This window comes from Chiroxiphia lanceolata, chromosome 16 (genome assembly GCF_009829145.1).
Source record: "Chiroxiphia lanceolata isolate bChiLan1 chromosome 16, bChiLan1.pri, whole genome shotgun sequence".
In the NCBI taxonomy this organism is placed as follows: Eukaryota; Metazoa; Chordata; class Aves; order Passeriformes; family Pipridae; genus Chiroxiphia; species Chiroxiphia lanceolata.
The window spans coordinates 13,436,705-13,450,386 of NC_045652.1; the positions used below are offsets into that span (position 1 = coordinate 13,436,705).

Genomic DNA, 13,682 nt, shown 5'->3' on the forward strand with positions numbered 1-13,682 from the left:
GACAGTATTGAAATATTTAATGGATTTCTAATCTGCCTTTTTAAGCAAATGGAATGCAATAACTTTGTGGGATTAATCACAAAGCTCCAATACCACAAATGCTTGCTATTCCACAGGTTGCCTTATTTTTTTGAAAAGGCAAAACCAAAGAAAACTTGCTATAACAGGTATTACTTTAAGAGCCTTCTGCAGCTCAGGATTTAATAATAAAACAAATTATTTCCTTTTGTATATGCTCTACCCTTCTATTTTAGTCCCTGTAAACCATGTCCTCTGTGCATATAGAAACAGCCATGCATGAAAAGTTACTGGACAAAGCAAGTCCAGGGGTAGGTAACATGTCAGGTCTTGCCACCAATTCCTCAAACTTGCAGTGCTCCCTCCCTGTTCAGACCACCTGCCTTGAGCATTAGTCCTTGCACAGACACCATGGTGTCTTTCCCTGTTTAAGTAGCTCTCTCAATAATATTAATCCAAAGAATGTCTAAAATAAACCACAGAGGGTTTGGTTAAACAAATACCCTGCTTTCTGGTATGTAAATTGGAATAAGTTTTGTGGTGGGTTTTTTTTCCTTGGTTGGTTTGGCTTTTTTTAATCAGTGCTTGATTGTGGATCAAACAAATTACAAAACAATACTCCCTGTGGATAAAACATACCTCAAGTTCCTTCTGGTCGAAAGGCTTAAGGAGATGTTGAGGAATAAGTTCATTAAAACCTTTCTGCAGAGCCAGGAACTGTGCCTCTATTCCTCTCATAAACCGCCAGTTCACATACAACCTGTGGTGGGGGGAAAGAAAAAGTCAGGGATGATGAGCTGGATGGGACTGGGATATTTGCAGCAGAGCTGGGAAACGCTCATTTTACAAAGGAACTTGTTTTAATACACACATTTTGTATTATGAAAGAAGTGCTTATCAGTTCTTTGCACCATCAACAATTATTGCACCATCAACAGAAAAAACAGTGTACAGTTCACAGCTTCATCCTCCCAGGCAATACAATAGTGCATTGTGTGAAAACATTCATGTCATTTATGACTCAGGTATTTCCACCCAAAATACTTGTTTCACTAATCTCATTCTGTACAAAAAATGAATCTGTTTACTACCTCCTTTCCAACACATTGGCAGGATGTCTTTCTGTTCTGCAATACCTGACATATTCTTTCTTGTTCTCTTCTGTCACTGGAATATTCCTGCCATTTGGTTTGAGTTCATGCTGTAAAATCCTCCCAAAAGCGTTGTGTTCCACACAGAACGTATGGTCCAGGACGGGGGTGATGTCATTCTCTCTGGAACAGACAGACAGAGGGTAAACTTACTATTTTTGACATTTTGGTAACTCTCAGTGGTGATGCTGACAGGTATTTGAACACTTAGGTAGTCATCAAGCTAAACCTACTAACTACCCATCTGTATTTCACACACGAGAGGAATATTGCCACAATCACCTATTTCTGTATAGGTTAGAGCACGTTGAAGAGCCTCATCAGATATGGGACATCCATCTAACACTAGCAGAACTCAGGATAATGAATAAAACCAGATATACAGAATCCCCCCCACACACACACAGCAGGAATCTGATCTGCTGTCACACTGTCAGTGTGAAACAGGGAAGAGATCACATGCTGTGAACTCAACATCATCAGTAACTTCAAACACAAAATTCAAACAGCATTTAGGAAAAGAAATTGAGGGAATGCAAAGCAGTGTTGAAGAGTCCCAAAGCTACACTGAATGTTGGATTTTGTTCTGAGCTGTAAGCATATAGAAGCCCAAATTACTTCCATTTATTTTAATTTTAATTGAAGTTGGTTTTCTTTTGAAGGCAGTGGTACTACCCCTCAGAGCTCTGTCCCAACTTTGGATTTTGCTAATGTGATATTCTACCACACCCATGCAATGTTTAACAATTTAGTATCTACTTCACTGCAAGGTGAGTGAATATAGAGTCTGCAATGAGAACTTTTCCTCAAGTACCTTGAGCTTTCTGACACAGAAGCAGTAGTTTAATGATTTTGTACAGATCTCCACCATTACAGGTTTTTGCAAATATTTTCTGTAAAGCGTTATCTCACTGTTGCCAACAAACTCTACCCCATTTTCTCCACAGTGAGACTGCTGACAAATGCAGTACTTACAAGATCCAGACTAAGCTTTTGTGTAATTCTGGGTCAACAGACTCCAGGTCAGAGAGCTGGATGGGCTTCCCCAGAAGCTGTTTGTAAAAGGGCACCGTGAAGCCCCCGTTGATATAGTGTCCATGGAACACAGCCAGACCCATTATCCGACCCACAAAATGGAAATAAGACAAATGGTCCTGTGGGGAGAGAGGAGAGGTTGGAGAGAGAGGAAAGGGAATCAGGCTTTGGGAAGACACTGACATCTTGTGGCTCCACCTGCGCCCTCGGTGGAACGTTCGGTACATTTGCAACCCTCCGGGCAAGAGGAGACAATGTTTTCCCTCATAACACAACCAAAACCAAAGCCTTTAATGATTAAATACCTCAAACAAGTCTCTGTGCATTACTTAATTAATAAACTGGATTCGAGTCCTCTTGACCTCTCAAAGGGCAAAACTTGGAAAAAGAAAATCCCTGTAAAACCCCCAGGATCCAAGAAGATACGACAATTCCAAACAAATTAGTTTATTCTTTGTTTAACCATCAAAATGTATTTGCTCTTGAGGAAGCAGGCCACGTGCTTGTTTCCTTCATTCCTTTCCTGTTCCTTTTAAACTGACTTTTGAAAACTGAGGTGTAAGTCCTATGGCTGACATTCTTCCAATCTCCCTCATCTTCCAGTGCAAATGTCAGGAAATGTCATGTCAGGAAGAATTCCCTCTATTAATACAGAACTGCTGCTCCTTTTAGGGTCTGCATCAATATAAATCCTCCAGTAAGAAAAAAAGCAAGCACAGGAGTGTAGTAGAGAAAGGGCAAGCAAGGGATACATCCCTAAAAGTCACAGGGTGGGCACTGCTGGGAATGCAATGCTGTGTGCACAGCCAACTGTTCACAGTGAAGATGAATTTCATCTGTGTTTTGTCTTCTCAGAATCACTGTGCATCCCAATCAGTACTGAGGAGTCTCAAAGAAATCAGGTACTGATCAAAGGACACCTCCTTTATCATATTTTTAATCTCTGAACCAAACCCCTCTGCTCCATACCATATCAATATAAAACATTAACACCACCTTATTCTGCTTCACCCTCCAGTTTAGACTCTTTTCGTGGAAGAACAGCTATAAAACACTGCAGGGGACATCTGTTAAAGCAGGAATGTCACTTGGAAATTACTACTTACAGGATTGATAGAAGAGTCTGGATTGATTTGCAGCATGTAAATATTATCTGTGGAGTACTGGAAGAGTCCATAATAGGGATTCAACATTTCATGGCACAGCAAATACAACCACTCTCTGCCCCAAAAAAGAAAAAAAAATTTAGAAGGGTGCAACTTTCACTTAAGTTTCAGATAACACAATTATTGTGAATTATCAGTTGTGAAATGCTTATTTCAAAACCAGATCATTTTGTGCTGCCCTCCATTTGCAGACCAAAAAGCTATGATTAAAAACCGAGAGAGTCCTGTTCCACTCACAGGCAGACTTGGTTTAGGTTAGAAGTACTGAAGGGATTATCATCAATTAGAGAAGCTACAGCAAGCTGTCAGACAATGCCATCAACTAATTGAGTCTGAACAACACAGGCTTCCAAAAAAATCCTGATTTTGTACAGAGTTCAGCTATTTGCAGCCTCTGCAACCTGTACGGGATAAAGAAGTATTCCAAAAATCTGTTGTTTAGAATCAGTTCAATCACTGGTGATCTTTAGAAAAGCTGTTTTCCCTCCAGCTTGGTGAATAGTGAATCTCTGCTTTCAGCAGAGGCCAGAAGGGACGGAGACCAAACGCATTAAGAGGAGGGGTTGGGTAAATTCTCTCAGTAACACACAAGGACCAGAACGGAACTAAAGCTATTTCTGACCTTCCACCTCACCCTGATAAATATCCCTTTGTTGTTAAATTTGGACACTCATCCCAGGTCCAAAATATTCTGAGAGAAATATCAATTTTAATGCTTAGAAGTGGAGCTGTACTGATCTGAAAGTGTCAGTTGCAACTAATGGGCAATTACAAAAGACATCAGGGCAACAGGACGTCAACACTGGAGCCACCCAAGGTTGCCTCGGGTAAGGCAGCTCAGAATGTTCCAGCTTCTTTCCTTTGTCCAGGGATTGATTACTGAAAGACACCTAAGTGGGCAATGCAGCCTTTGTGGATTTGAGAAATTTCTCAGTGAATGTACACAAAGCACCTGAGCCACCAGAAAGGTGAGTGTTTTACTGATGCTACAACCAGCTCCAGAACCTCAGATCTGAGGCACCACAGGGAATTATTGTTATTTTAAAAAGGGAGGCAAGTCCTCGCTAAAATTTTAGCCTTTGTTTGGGATTAGTTCATCTCCACTGCTGCTCCAACAGATCAGAGGGCTCTCCTGAATGTGCCCTGGAAATCAGAAAGGTGTGTTTAACTAAATGGTTTCCATGACCCCGATCTGACTTCAGAGTCTGGACACCTCCTGAGAGACCTCACAATCTGAGCTGATCACACTTTCCAGTTTCATGACTTTCAGTAGGACAACTATTAAATCATAAACTTGCACTTTTCCAATCTGCCATGATACAAAGACCGAAGCTACAACCTCTGCTTGTAAAATACACCTCAAATAACTGACACACACCATTAACAGATAACTCAAAAGGGAATGGTATCAGCCACAGGGAACTTAAAGGACAATTTTACAGTTAATAAGTGTCAGACAAACCCCCAAATCTCACCTTGCTACTCCTCCATAGTCCAGGCCTTCCTCTCCTCGGAATTTCACCATAAGCCTCTTTTTCAAGTCCTTTGGCCTCATCTTCATTATCTGACGGTAGGATTCCTGTGGGGGTATTTGTACAATTAGATATTTTATTTCCTCACTGTAATTAAGTCTATTAAGATTCCTGTAATACTGCAATTAAAAATTTCTGCATTTCTGTAATACACGGATTGTTACTCAACAACAGAAGACATGATTGTGCTTGAGTGCCAGTCTGGAGCAAACTCCAGTGACAACTCTGCACTATGTGGGGAGTGGGATTCACTCCCTCTCTCATGAGAAAACTTGCTATAACCAACAATCAGTTTTACTGAATTCCTGAGTGACAAAACCTGCTCTCAGTAGTAAAACAAATGAAATACCTCAAATATTTCCTCTCTGGATACTTCAATCCGACAGTGACCAGCCTGAGGTTGCTGAAGAGAGAGCTCATGTCTAAGGACTTTCAACTTTTGTACCAAATCTCTTTCATATCTCTGTGCAGGCAACTCCTCCCCCTCTTCCAGTGATCCCTCATTTGGAGCTGGCAAAGGCTGCTGGCTGGGCTCTTTTAGCTGGCATTGATGGCTTTGAAAGAAAAGGAAAATGTTTATTCTGGAAGCATAACAATAAGGGATATGTAAAACAATGATGCAAGAACTGATTAAGCTTCCCAAGTGTGTATTCAGGTGAATTTTTTAATTTTCTAATTTTTTAATTAAGTAATTTGTGCAGCATCATTACCCAACATTCAGGGATGTAAGGAACACAGGCATTTAAAATAAAGAGTTTCAGCATTTTTGAGCTCCATTTTCATATGGCAAACAAACTGTGGAAGGTTGTGGAGCACGATCACTGAATGCTGACTAAATTTGTGTGGCATTCTCCCATATGGAGACAACTTTCAAGAGCTTAACACAAAAAGAGATCTCTAATGGAACAAACAACAGCTTTATAAATGGAACTGTCTAACAACTGCAACTAATTTTATTCCAACTCCATGTAAAATGAGGCTGGGGATTCCAACACAGTAAAAATACTGCATCTATGGGTGTCAAAAGAGAAAGATGTACTTGTCCCAAAGAGCTGCAGCTTCATACATTCAACTATCCTTATCCATCAGAGCTTTATTTGGGTTGTGAAGCAATTATTTTTCAGATACAGAGATTCCTCAGCTGGCTTCAAGCACAGGCAACTCAAGAGCCAGGAAAAGTCTGATCTTGGGCACAAGCAGCACTGCTTCCAGGGTCAGTTCCACAATAGTTCAGCTGCCTTTGCATGATGCAGAGCTTGATCTTACTAAATCCTGCTAAACCCCAACTGGCTGTGCACAGCACCAGTTGACCACACTCCAGCTGGCTTTATATTCCTGTTGTCTGGAGCTCCAGAGAACACGGAGCCAGTCCAGGTCCAGCACAATCAGCACAGAGCTACAACTGCTCATCCACACAGGCAAGAACTGAGTGATGGGGAGCCCCGGCAGACCCTTGACCCCACACACACCCCAGTAATTCCAGAACTGTGCATTTGCTCCAGCACTGCTGGGGGAAATTTTGTCAAGCCAGCTTAAAGAGATCAGTGTTGTGCCAAAATAAGCAAGGTCTCCCTCAAACCTGAGGACTGTACTCTGAGCAGAGTCAAAACCTTTCTGAAGAGTTTCTGCAAAAAACTTGGACAAAACCAGCATTGAGAACCAATGCTCAGACCCTGAGTACAGCACTGGTTGCATCTGTTCCCCAGCATCATTTCAGGTTTTCAGCCTCCCATGATTCAAACTGTAGCTAAAACTGGACAAAAATTCAAGGTTTAAGAATCCAAATCAGACGTGAATTATTTATCAGGCAAGACTCTCACTTCATGATGTGATGTAGTCGTGGATCTGTGAATTGTGTGGTTCTGTTGTTGTGATCTACAAAATATATTCTTCCTGAAACTGTACTTCTGACTTCCCAGCCTGGGGGCAGAGGTCCCAGTTCATCACAATTCACACTGTTAAGGTCTCTAAAGAGAAAAGCAAACAAAGATGTTAATGCACATCTGAAGTTAAGATGAAACTGGTTTACACAGAAGGGGCAGGAGGAATGAATTTGGTGCTCAGTGAGTGAGGCCATAGAAGTCTTGGGAAGGACAGAACACATTTAGGTGTTGACAGGGATTCTGAGGGCTGTGAAAGGAGGAAACGCCTTTTTTTTTCCACAGAAAAATTCCCATTAACGTTAATGAGACCCATGTGCAGAAAACCAAACAATTAAACAAAGGCCTCTGCACCAACCAAAGTCTCCAAACACCCCATCAGTTAGAGGCTAAGGCAGCCAAATACTAAGGTCATTTAAAAAAATAAAAATCACCTCTGAAGTTAGACATAAGAACCCTCAATCCTAACTATTTGACTGATAAATCACTTATAGTAAGGCTTTACCAACAAATTCACCCCTTTCACCCTAAATAAATTTCAGGTATCACTTCCAGGTAGTGTTTGAACTCAGTATGTAGGATGTATTTACACCTAGGAAATTGAAAATTAGGCTCCAGCCCCCTAAAAGAGGAAAACACTAACAGTGGCAAGAAAAGGGAGGAAGGAAACCCGAGGATTATTTTTAGGCACAAAAACTATTGTTAAGTAAAGCATTCTCTAGACAGCTGGCATGGATTCAGGGTTGAAGGCAGCACTTAATGTATTTCCTTACCTAAATCTAACCATGCAACTTCTGTATAAATGAGTTAACTGAGAGGCTTTAGAAAGGTAGAAATGCTTTGTACACCGGAGGTTCCTTGGTGTCACAGAGAGTATAAGCCAAGGGGTTACACAGGCAGACAGACAAGCCCTCGTTAGGCTCCTTAAAGAAGATTATGGTTGGAACCATTTGCTGTGATCAGCTGTGCATCTGAAAGTACTGCAGAGATCTGACTGCAGCAAGTTTTAACCTACATCTCTGCTGAATGCCAAGGTTAGGTTTTTGCACCACAAGCTGGTAGAAAGAGTCACCTTTAACTAAAATAAGTGTGACCTGTGACTCACTAGACACTGCTGTGCCCACTTATATTGCTGGTCCTGAAACCCTGGCTCTGGGATTTGGGCAGGGAAGCAGCAGAACCTTTCTTTAGGCTGATCAGCATCACTTGAAGAAGAGACAAGGCTTTGGGCACACAAGCCTGACACGAGTGACACAAATGAACAAGCACTATCATTTCTTCTTCCCACAATACCAGCTAATCTAACATCAGCTATTTTCTGCCTCTCTCTCAGCTTTATTTTTCATTTCCTTCTATACACTGTGCTTTTATCAACACTTCTGCCTGCACTACTTTGTATCATTTCTCTAATATCCTGTATCACACTCCTGTATTATCCAGGCAGTGCAGCAGCTGAGAGTTACAAACTTACTGTTTTACTCTTGAATCTGGTGTGCAGGTGGTCCATGGAACAGCCCAGACCCAGAGCTCCTCAAGGAAGAGCACCAGACCTTGCTTACAAAGACCTGGATTAACTGCAGGTTAAGGTTTAAAGAGGCTTTGCTAAATTAATCATGTGAAGGATTCAATTTTCTAACTGCAAATCACTGGCCCAAAGCATAAAAAAACCCAACTCCATTTCAAGTTTAAATGTAACAATCTCTGCTTCAGTTACATATAAGTGAGCAACAATAAAGCAACAGTTGCAAGTTCAATACTCAAGAAACAATTATTTTAAGAAAGTAGACATTTTTTTCTTCAATTTGCAGTCCAAACTGTTTTCATACAAAAAAGTAGGTAAGATTCAGAGATTTGTAGCTTCACCAAAAACCACAGTCACATTGACATTTTAGGAAGAATTTTTCAAACAGGAATTCCCAAAGGGAATATTTTCCTCCTTTTGTTTTACATGATTTACAAGAAAATAATTTTTTCTTTCAAAAAGAGTAATCCTTGATGTCTGGCAAAAACTTAATTAGAAAGATCCAAAATTATTCTTCTGCTGGGAGTTCCCCCTTTAAATTTAGACAGCCCATTTCACGGAGCTTTGCTCTTGAAGATCCAGCATCCTGTCACACACACACATCCCAAAACCCCCCTGACTTTTAACTATAAATACATACCTTGGTATCCTTGGGTCATGCCATGTGCTAACTCCAGTCTGTGTGTGCAAAAAATAAACCTGTCCCTGTACCGTTGTTCTTTGCTCTATTAAAAAAAAGGGAAGATTATTCTAAACTACAAATCTTGAAAAAAAAATCTGAATAAACAGTTTAAAGCCATTAGAATATTTTGTTTGTCAGATGTAGGAGAAAGTACTGGAGCCATCCCCCTGATCTCTGGCAGAATGGACTGGTTTGTCCTTCTAAAGTTTGCTCTGACTACACATTTCAACATTCTTTTGAAACTCACAGATCCATGCACCAACATGTTTTAGCTGATGTTTTTATTTTTAGATTTTGAGACAACCCAAACCCCCAAACTAGATTTCTTTACTCCTAGATTTGCTGTGCTCTTTTCTGTGATTTAGATTCTCCTTAATCCCATCCTCCCTAATCTTCTGTACTACTGGCTGCTTTGCTGCTTTTATATTTTCCTCATCTCTTCTCAAACGTGGGCTCGAACCTACACAACATGCCAAGGGGGAAGGAAAAAATAGCATTATACTGCTCTAGTTTAAAGAGCTCTTTACATTCCTTCTCCCCAGATACACAGCCAAGATTAGCAGTGAATCCTCTGCACCAGCATCATACCACAACCTCATGTTTAATTTACCACCAACCCCTCAGTGTACCCTGGCACAGCCAGATAATTAGCCAGGCTCAGACTCCCATCTGCACTGCTCGGTTCCTCTCCCAAAACGCAGTCCACGAGGTGCACGTGGATGCTGCTTATTTTAACAGGCAACCTCCTTCCGTGTATTAAAACCAGAGGGGTTTTTTTTTTTGTTTGTTTTGTCTGTTTCTCTGAAATCTTCAGAAAAATTAAAAGGGCTTCAGCGCTCCGGCCCTGGGACGCTCCTACCGTAGCCTTCGGGCAGCTCGGGCGACTGGTGCCCGTGGGGCCTGTTCTGAGGCGTCTGCACGTGGGCTCTGACTTCGGGGGTGCGGAGCCGCTGCGCCTGCAGCCGCTGCTCCTGGCTGGGGGACTCCCCGAAGCGACAGCTGCCTCCTCCGGCCGCTCCCGTCGTGTCCGTGTACGGCGCCGGCTCCTCCATGAAACAGCTCAGCGGCCTTCCCGGCCCCGAATCTTCATAAACCGTTCTGAAAATGGGGAAACTTCAAGAGTTTCCATCACAGGAGAAGTGAAGGCAGAAGTAACTGTTTCTCTCTCTCTCTCCCCTTACGTCAAGTGCTGAAGCTTTTAACCCAATTTGTGCCGTTTTCCTAATGTTTTAATACCCAAATTTCTCAGGGAAGTGCCACAAGCACCGGTAACAAAAAACCACAAGTCTTACCCATAAGCAGTTAAGCTTATTTTCTTCAAGTAATTATCCTTACTTTCTGGATAACTGACAGTAGATAGTGGATACATGTTCCCAGGCAATATATTAGTCACACTGATATCTAATATTTCTCATGTTAATTACAGCCTTTCCACATATAAACCATTTTCTAACTAAGTGTAAAGAAAACAATCCTTACCCTTCATTCTCCAAAAGCCCTCTGCAGTCTACTACAGAACCTCCTGTGCCTATTCTGTCCCGTGTCTGTAAACTGACTGAAATAAAAAAACACAAATTCAGGTTAATAAAAGAGCAAATGCTTCCTTAAAAACAACAAAAAGTTAAACAATCCACATTTTTACAGGGGAAAATATTAAGGAAAGCTCTATCCTACACAGAAGAGCACTTCACTTACCAGAACTCCTTCTACAGTCTTAAAGCATTACTGATTATTTTAAAAAGGAGAAGAGAAACCAGAAGCTCATCCCCTCAAAACTTGAGTTTATTTCTGTAAATATCAAACATGTCAGGTTCTACATCTGGGTTTCATGAGAATCCAGAAAGGGAAGCTGGAAAAAAATTGTTCACCACTAGATGTCATCATTAGGGTGAGAATTTGGGGTTTGCCAAATACATTTATATATCACTGAGACTCTTGGCTTGGGTGGGGGCAGCAAACGTGGGGTGAATTAGCTGTAAAACTGGCACTGCCTCGCTGAAATTTGGAAATGGGTTACACCAGTCAAAGGTATTAAACTAGAAATTTATAAAATTTCTCTTAGCTCCTCCAGATCCTTTTTTCCACCTAAGGTTCCCTCTGCCTGTCACCTTGGCCAAATGCATGAGTTTCACAGTGGCATTTACCCTCCCAGAGCTGCTGCAGAAGCCTTGCCAGACGCATTCCCTCTTTTTAACACTTGTTTCCCACCATCAACTGAGAGGAAACAAACTCCTGCACGGGAGCACAAGGAAAATTTCCAGGTTATGTAACTTAATCCCATTAAAATCAGAAGAAGAGGTTTCTTTTTTAACACAACCTTTGTCCCCGTGGGGATTTACCAAGCAGGTGAAATGTAGCTGAGACCATTCTTACCCACTATTTGGCCTCGGACAGCATCGGTGTCTGTGGGGTTGAGTTTGCATAGATCCAAACGCTGGTCTGCAAAGGAGAATGGGAATGATCAGCCCTGGGAAGGGGTGGGTGGGAACACTATTCACTACTCAGGTACAAGGCACGGAGGGTTCTTGATCCCCCCAGGTAGGAATTGCTCTTACATCCAGTATCTTTTAGCCTGCTGATGGCATTGGAGAGGAGTCGGACACACCCCAGGAAGCCAGCTCCCTGTTTCTTATGGATTTTTTTATGGTTCCATACACTGATGGTTATGGAATCTGTTTTCCCGACATATCTAGAAAAATACATATTAAAAGAGTAATTTTAGAAATAATAAGCTCTTTTTACTCCACAGAATCGATGCTGTAATTGGTACAAATTCTAACACATTTTAGTACATCAGTCATGCCTCTTTATTATAAATACACAAGTGCTTTCGCCCGAAATGCTGTTATTAATGAATTACTGCACAATGATTTCACACAGCATGGGAAACTGATATTGCTGCAGCATGAATTTAACTACAGTCAGCCTCATTAAAAGCTAAACAACAAGTCAATTAACAGACAAAACTTTAGAATTTATGGTTCTAATAACTTGAAGGAAATAAATCATTACAACAAGGACAGTCTCCTGTAAAAGCTGGATGGCACTGCTCCAGCAGAGCTCACTCTAAGCACTTGTGCTGTGTACCTGACATGCAAATATTTCTGGACTGAAACACCAAAAAGCAAAGTACCAATCCTTTATTAACAGGTGATTTCTTGCTGAAAAAAATCAGTACTCTGAGATGGCAGGGTTAGATGGGATATTAAAAAGAAATTCTTCCCCGTGAGGGTGGTGAGGCACAGGTTGCCCAGAGAAGCTGTGGCTGCCCCATCCCTGGAAGTGCTCAAGGCCAGGCTGGATGGGGCTTGGAGCAACCTGGGACAGTGGAAGGTGTCCCTGCCCATGGCAGGGCGTGGGACTGGATGAGCTTTAAGGTCCCTTCCAAGCAAACCATCCTGTGTTTCTATGAAATGTGAACAACTGTTGCTGACACGAAATAAAGTTGCAGAGCCAACCTTTGCCTTTCCAGATAAATCTCTGTCATACTGTTTACTTATGACCTTACAACCAACTCACAGATCATAATGCTGGTTCCATTTGGGGTCCAACGTGTTCTTCACAGTGTCAGTGGAATGGCACTGACCTGACCCATCCACAACTATTTTTGCAAATGGGTCAGGAAGTCCTGTGGAAGGGAAAAGGTGCTATTAAACACAGTCCTTTGTTTTGGTTCTTCTAAGATAATGCCAGCATGAGCTTCTGCTCCCCCTTCCAAGAAAGGCAAGTTGCCATTATCCTAAAACTATTTTAGTTAATCCTGTCTTTGAGATGGATGCTACTGGTACCCCCCAACAGAGAGCTGTGAGCATCAGACTGACTGTGGTATCATCAGCCAGACCTTCAACTGGAATTTGGGAACCCTCAGCCTTTTCACCCCTAAATTCTACACAACCTACAACTCAAAGTAACATGCACTCATGTAGTAATGCAGTGCTCCTGCAAGAGGGGAACCACAGAGTAAATGACACACACAGATGAGCCACCACAGTAATGCACCATCTACAAACAAATCTGATTAATCCAGAGCAGAAAGTTACACAATTAGGACATACTTACTGAAGAAATCTTTCTTTGCAAGATTCTTGGCACATAATACTGCAAAACAAAACAGCAGATAAAGAAATCTTAAGACCATAAAACAAAGCTTTCTGGTAATCACATCAGTTAAAATAATACCTGATCATAATTCATAAAAACCACCTAAATATTAAATGTGAGCATTGTTTTCTTTATCTGTGATTGGAATATGGATTTACATAAAAATTCCTTTGCTGCTGTAATTCTATTGTTACAACACACAGAAGATTTAATGAATGTCCTTTTGCATTAAAACCTCCTAATTTTCTATACTTTATGCTTACATAAATGCTAAACCAGATTTTTGTTCTTGTTTCAGAATCCACCCAGTTTAGAACAAGGATTACACAGTTTCCGAGCTAAGAAAATTGAATTCCCAAGTTCTGGGATTCCTGGAAGAGATCTCTATGCTAAGTGCCATCAAATGCAGTGTAACCTCCTGCTCCTTGCACACAAAAGGGACAGGATACATGGTGAAACAAGACATGGGAGGAATCCTACAACAGCAAAACCAACCTGTAAACACAGCAAGGTTTGGGGGTAAGTATGACAGGACCTCACTCGGGAGAAAAATAAACATCCTGGAAGAAAAATATGCATCGAGAAGTTTTCCTTA

The 13,682-nt window shown here is 41.4% G+C and overlaps 1 protein-coding gene across 4 annotated transcripts in view; it reads right to left on the bottom strand.

Moving 5' to 3' along the window:
- SMURF1 (SMAD specific E3 ubiquitin protein ligase 1) overlaps window positions 1-13,682 on the bottom strand; it is a 45,462-nt gene that overhangs the window by 6,239 nt on the left and 25,541 nt on the right. For 2 of the 4 annotated variants that reach the window (XM_032703630.1, XM_032703629.1), the window contains exons 2-15: window positions 13,046-13,084; window positions 12,506-12,614; window positions 11,542-11,675; window positions 11,360-11,425; window positions 10,466-10,541; window positions 9,846-10,099; window positions 8,945-9,029; window positions 6,723-6,869; window positions 5,252-5,456; window positions 4,846-4,949; window positions 3,311-3,425; window positions 2,145-2,323; window positions 1,155-1,292; window positions 658-778 (exon numbers count right to left, since the gene is read on the bottom strand). In XM_032703630.1, coding sequence (XP_032559521.1) covers window positions 658-778; window positions 1,155-1,292; window positions 2,145-2,323; window positions 3,311-3,425; window positions 4,846-4,949; window positions 5,252-5,456; window positions 6,723-6,869; window positions 8,945-9,029; window positions 9,846-10,099; window positions 10,466-10,541; window positions 11,360-11,425; window positions 11,542-11,675; window positions 12,506-12,614; window positions 13,046-13,084 — 1,772 coding nt within the window. The remainder of the gene's footprint in view (window positions 1-657; window positions 779-1,154; window positions 1,293-2,144; window positions 2,324-3,310; window positions 3,426-4,845; window positions 4,950-5,251; window positions 5,457-6,722; window positions 6,870-8,944; window positions 9,030-9,845; window positions 10,100-10,465; window positions 10,542-11,359; window positions 11,426-11,541; window positions 11,676-12,505; window positions 12,615-13,045; window positions 13,085-13,682) is intronic. The other 2 variants (XM_032703632.1, XM_032703631.1) reach the window with 1 other exon arrangement.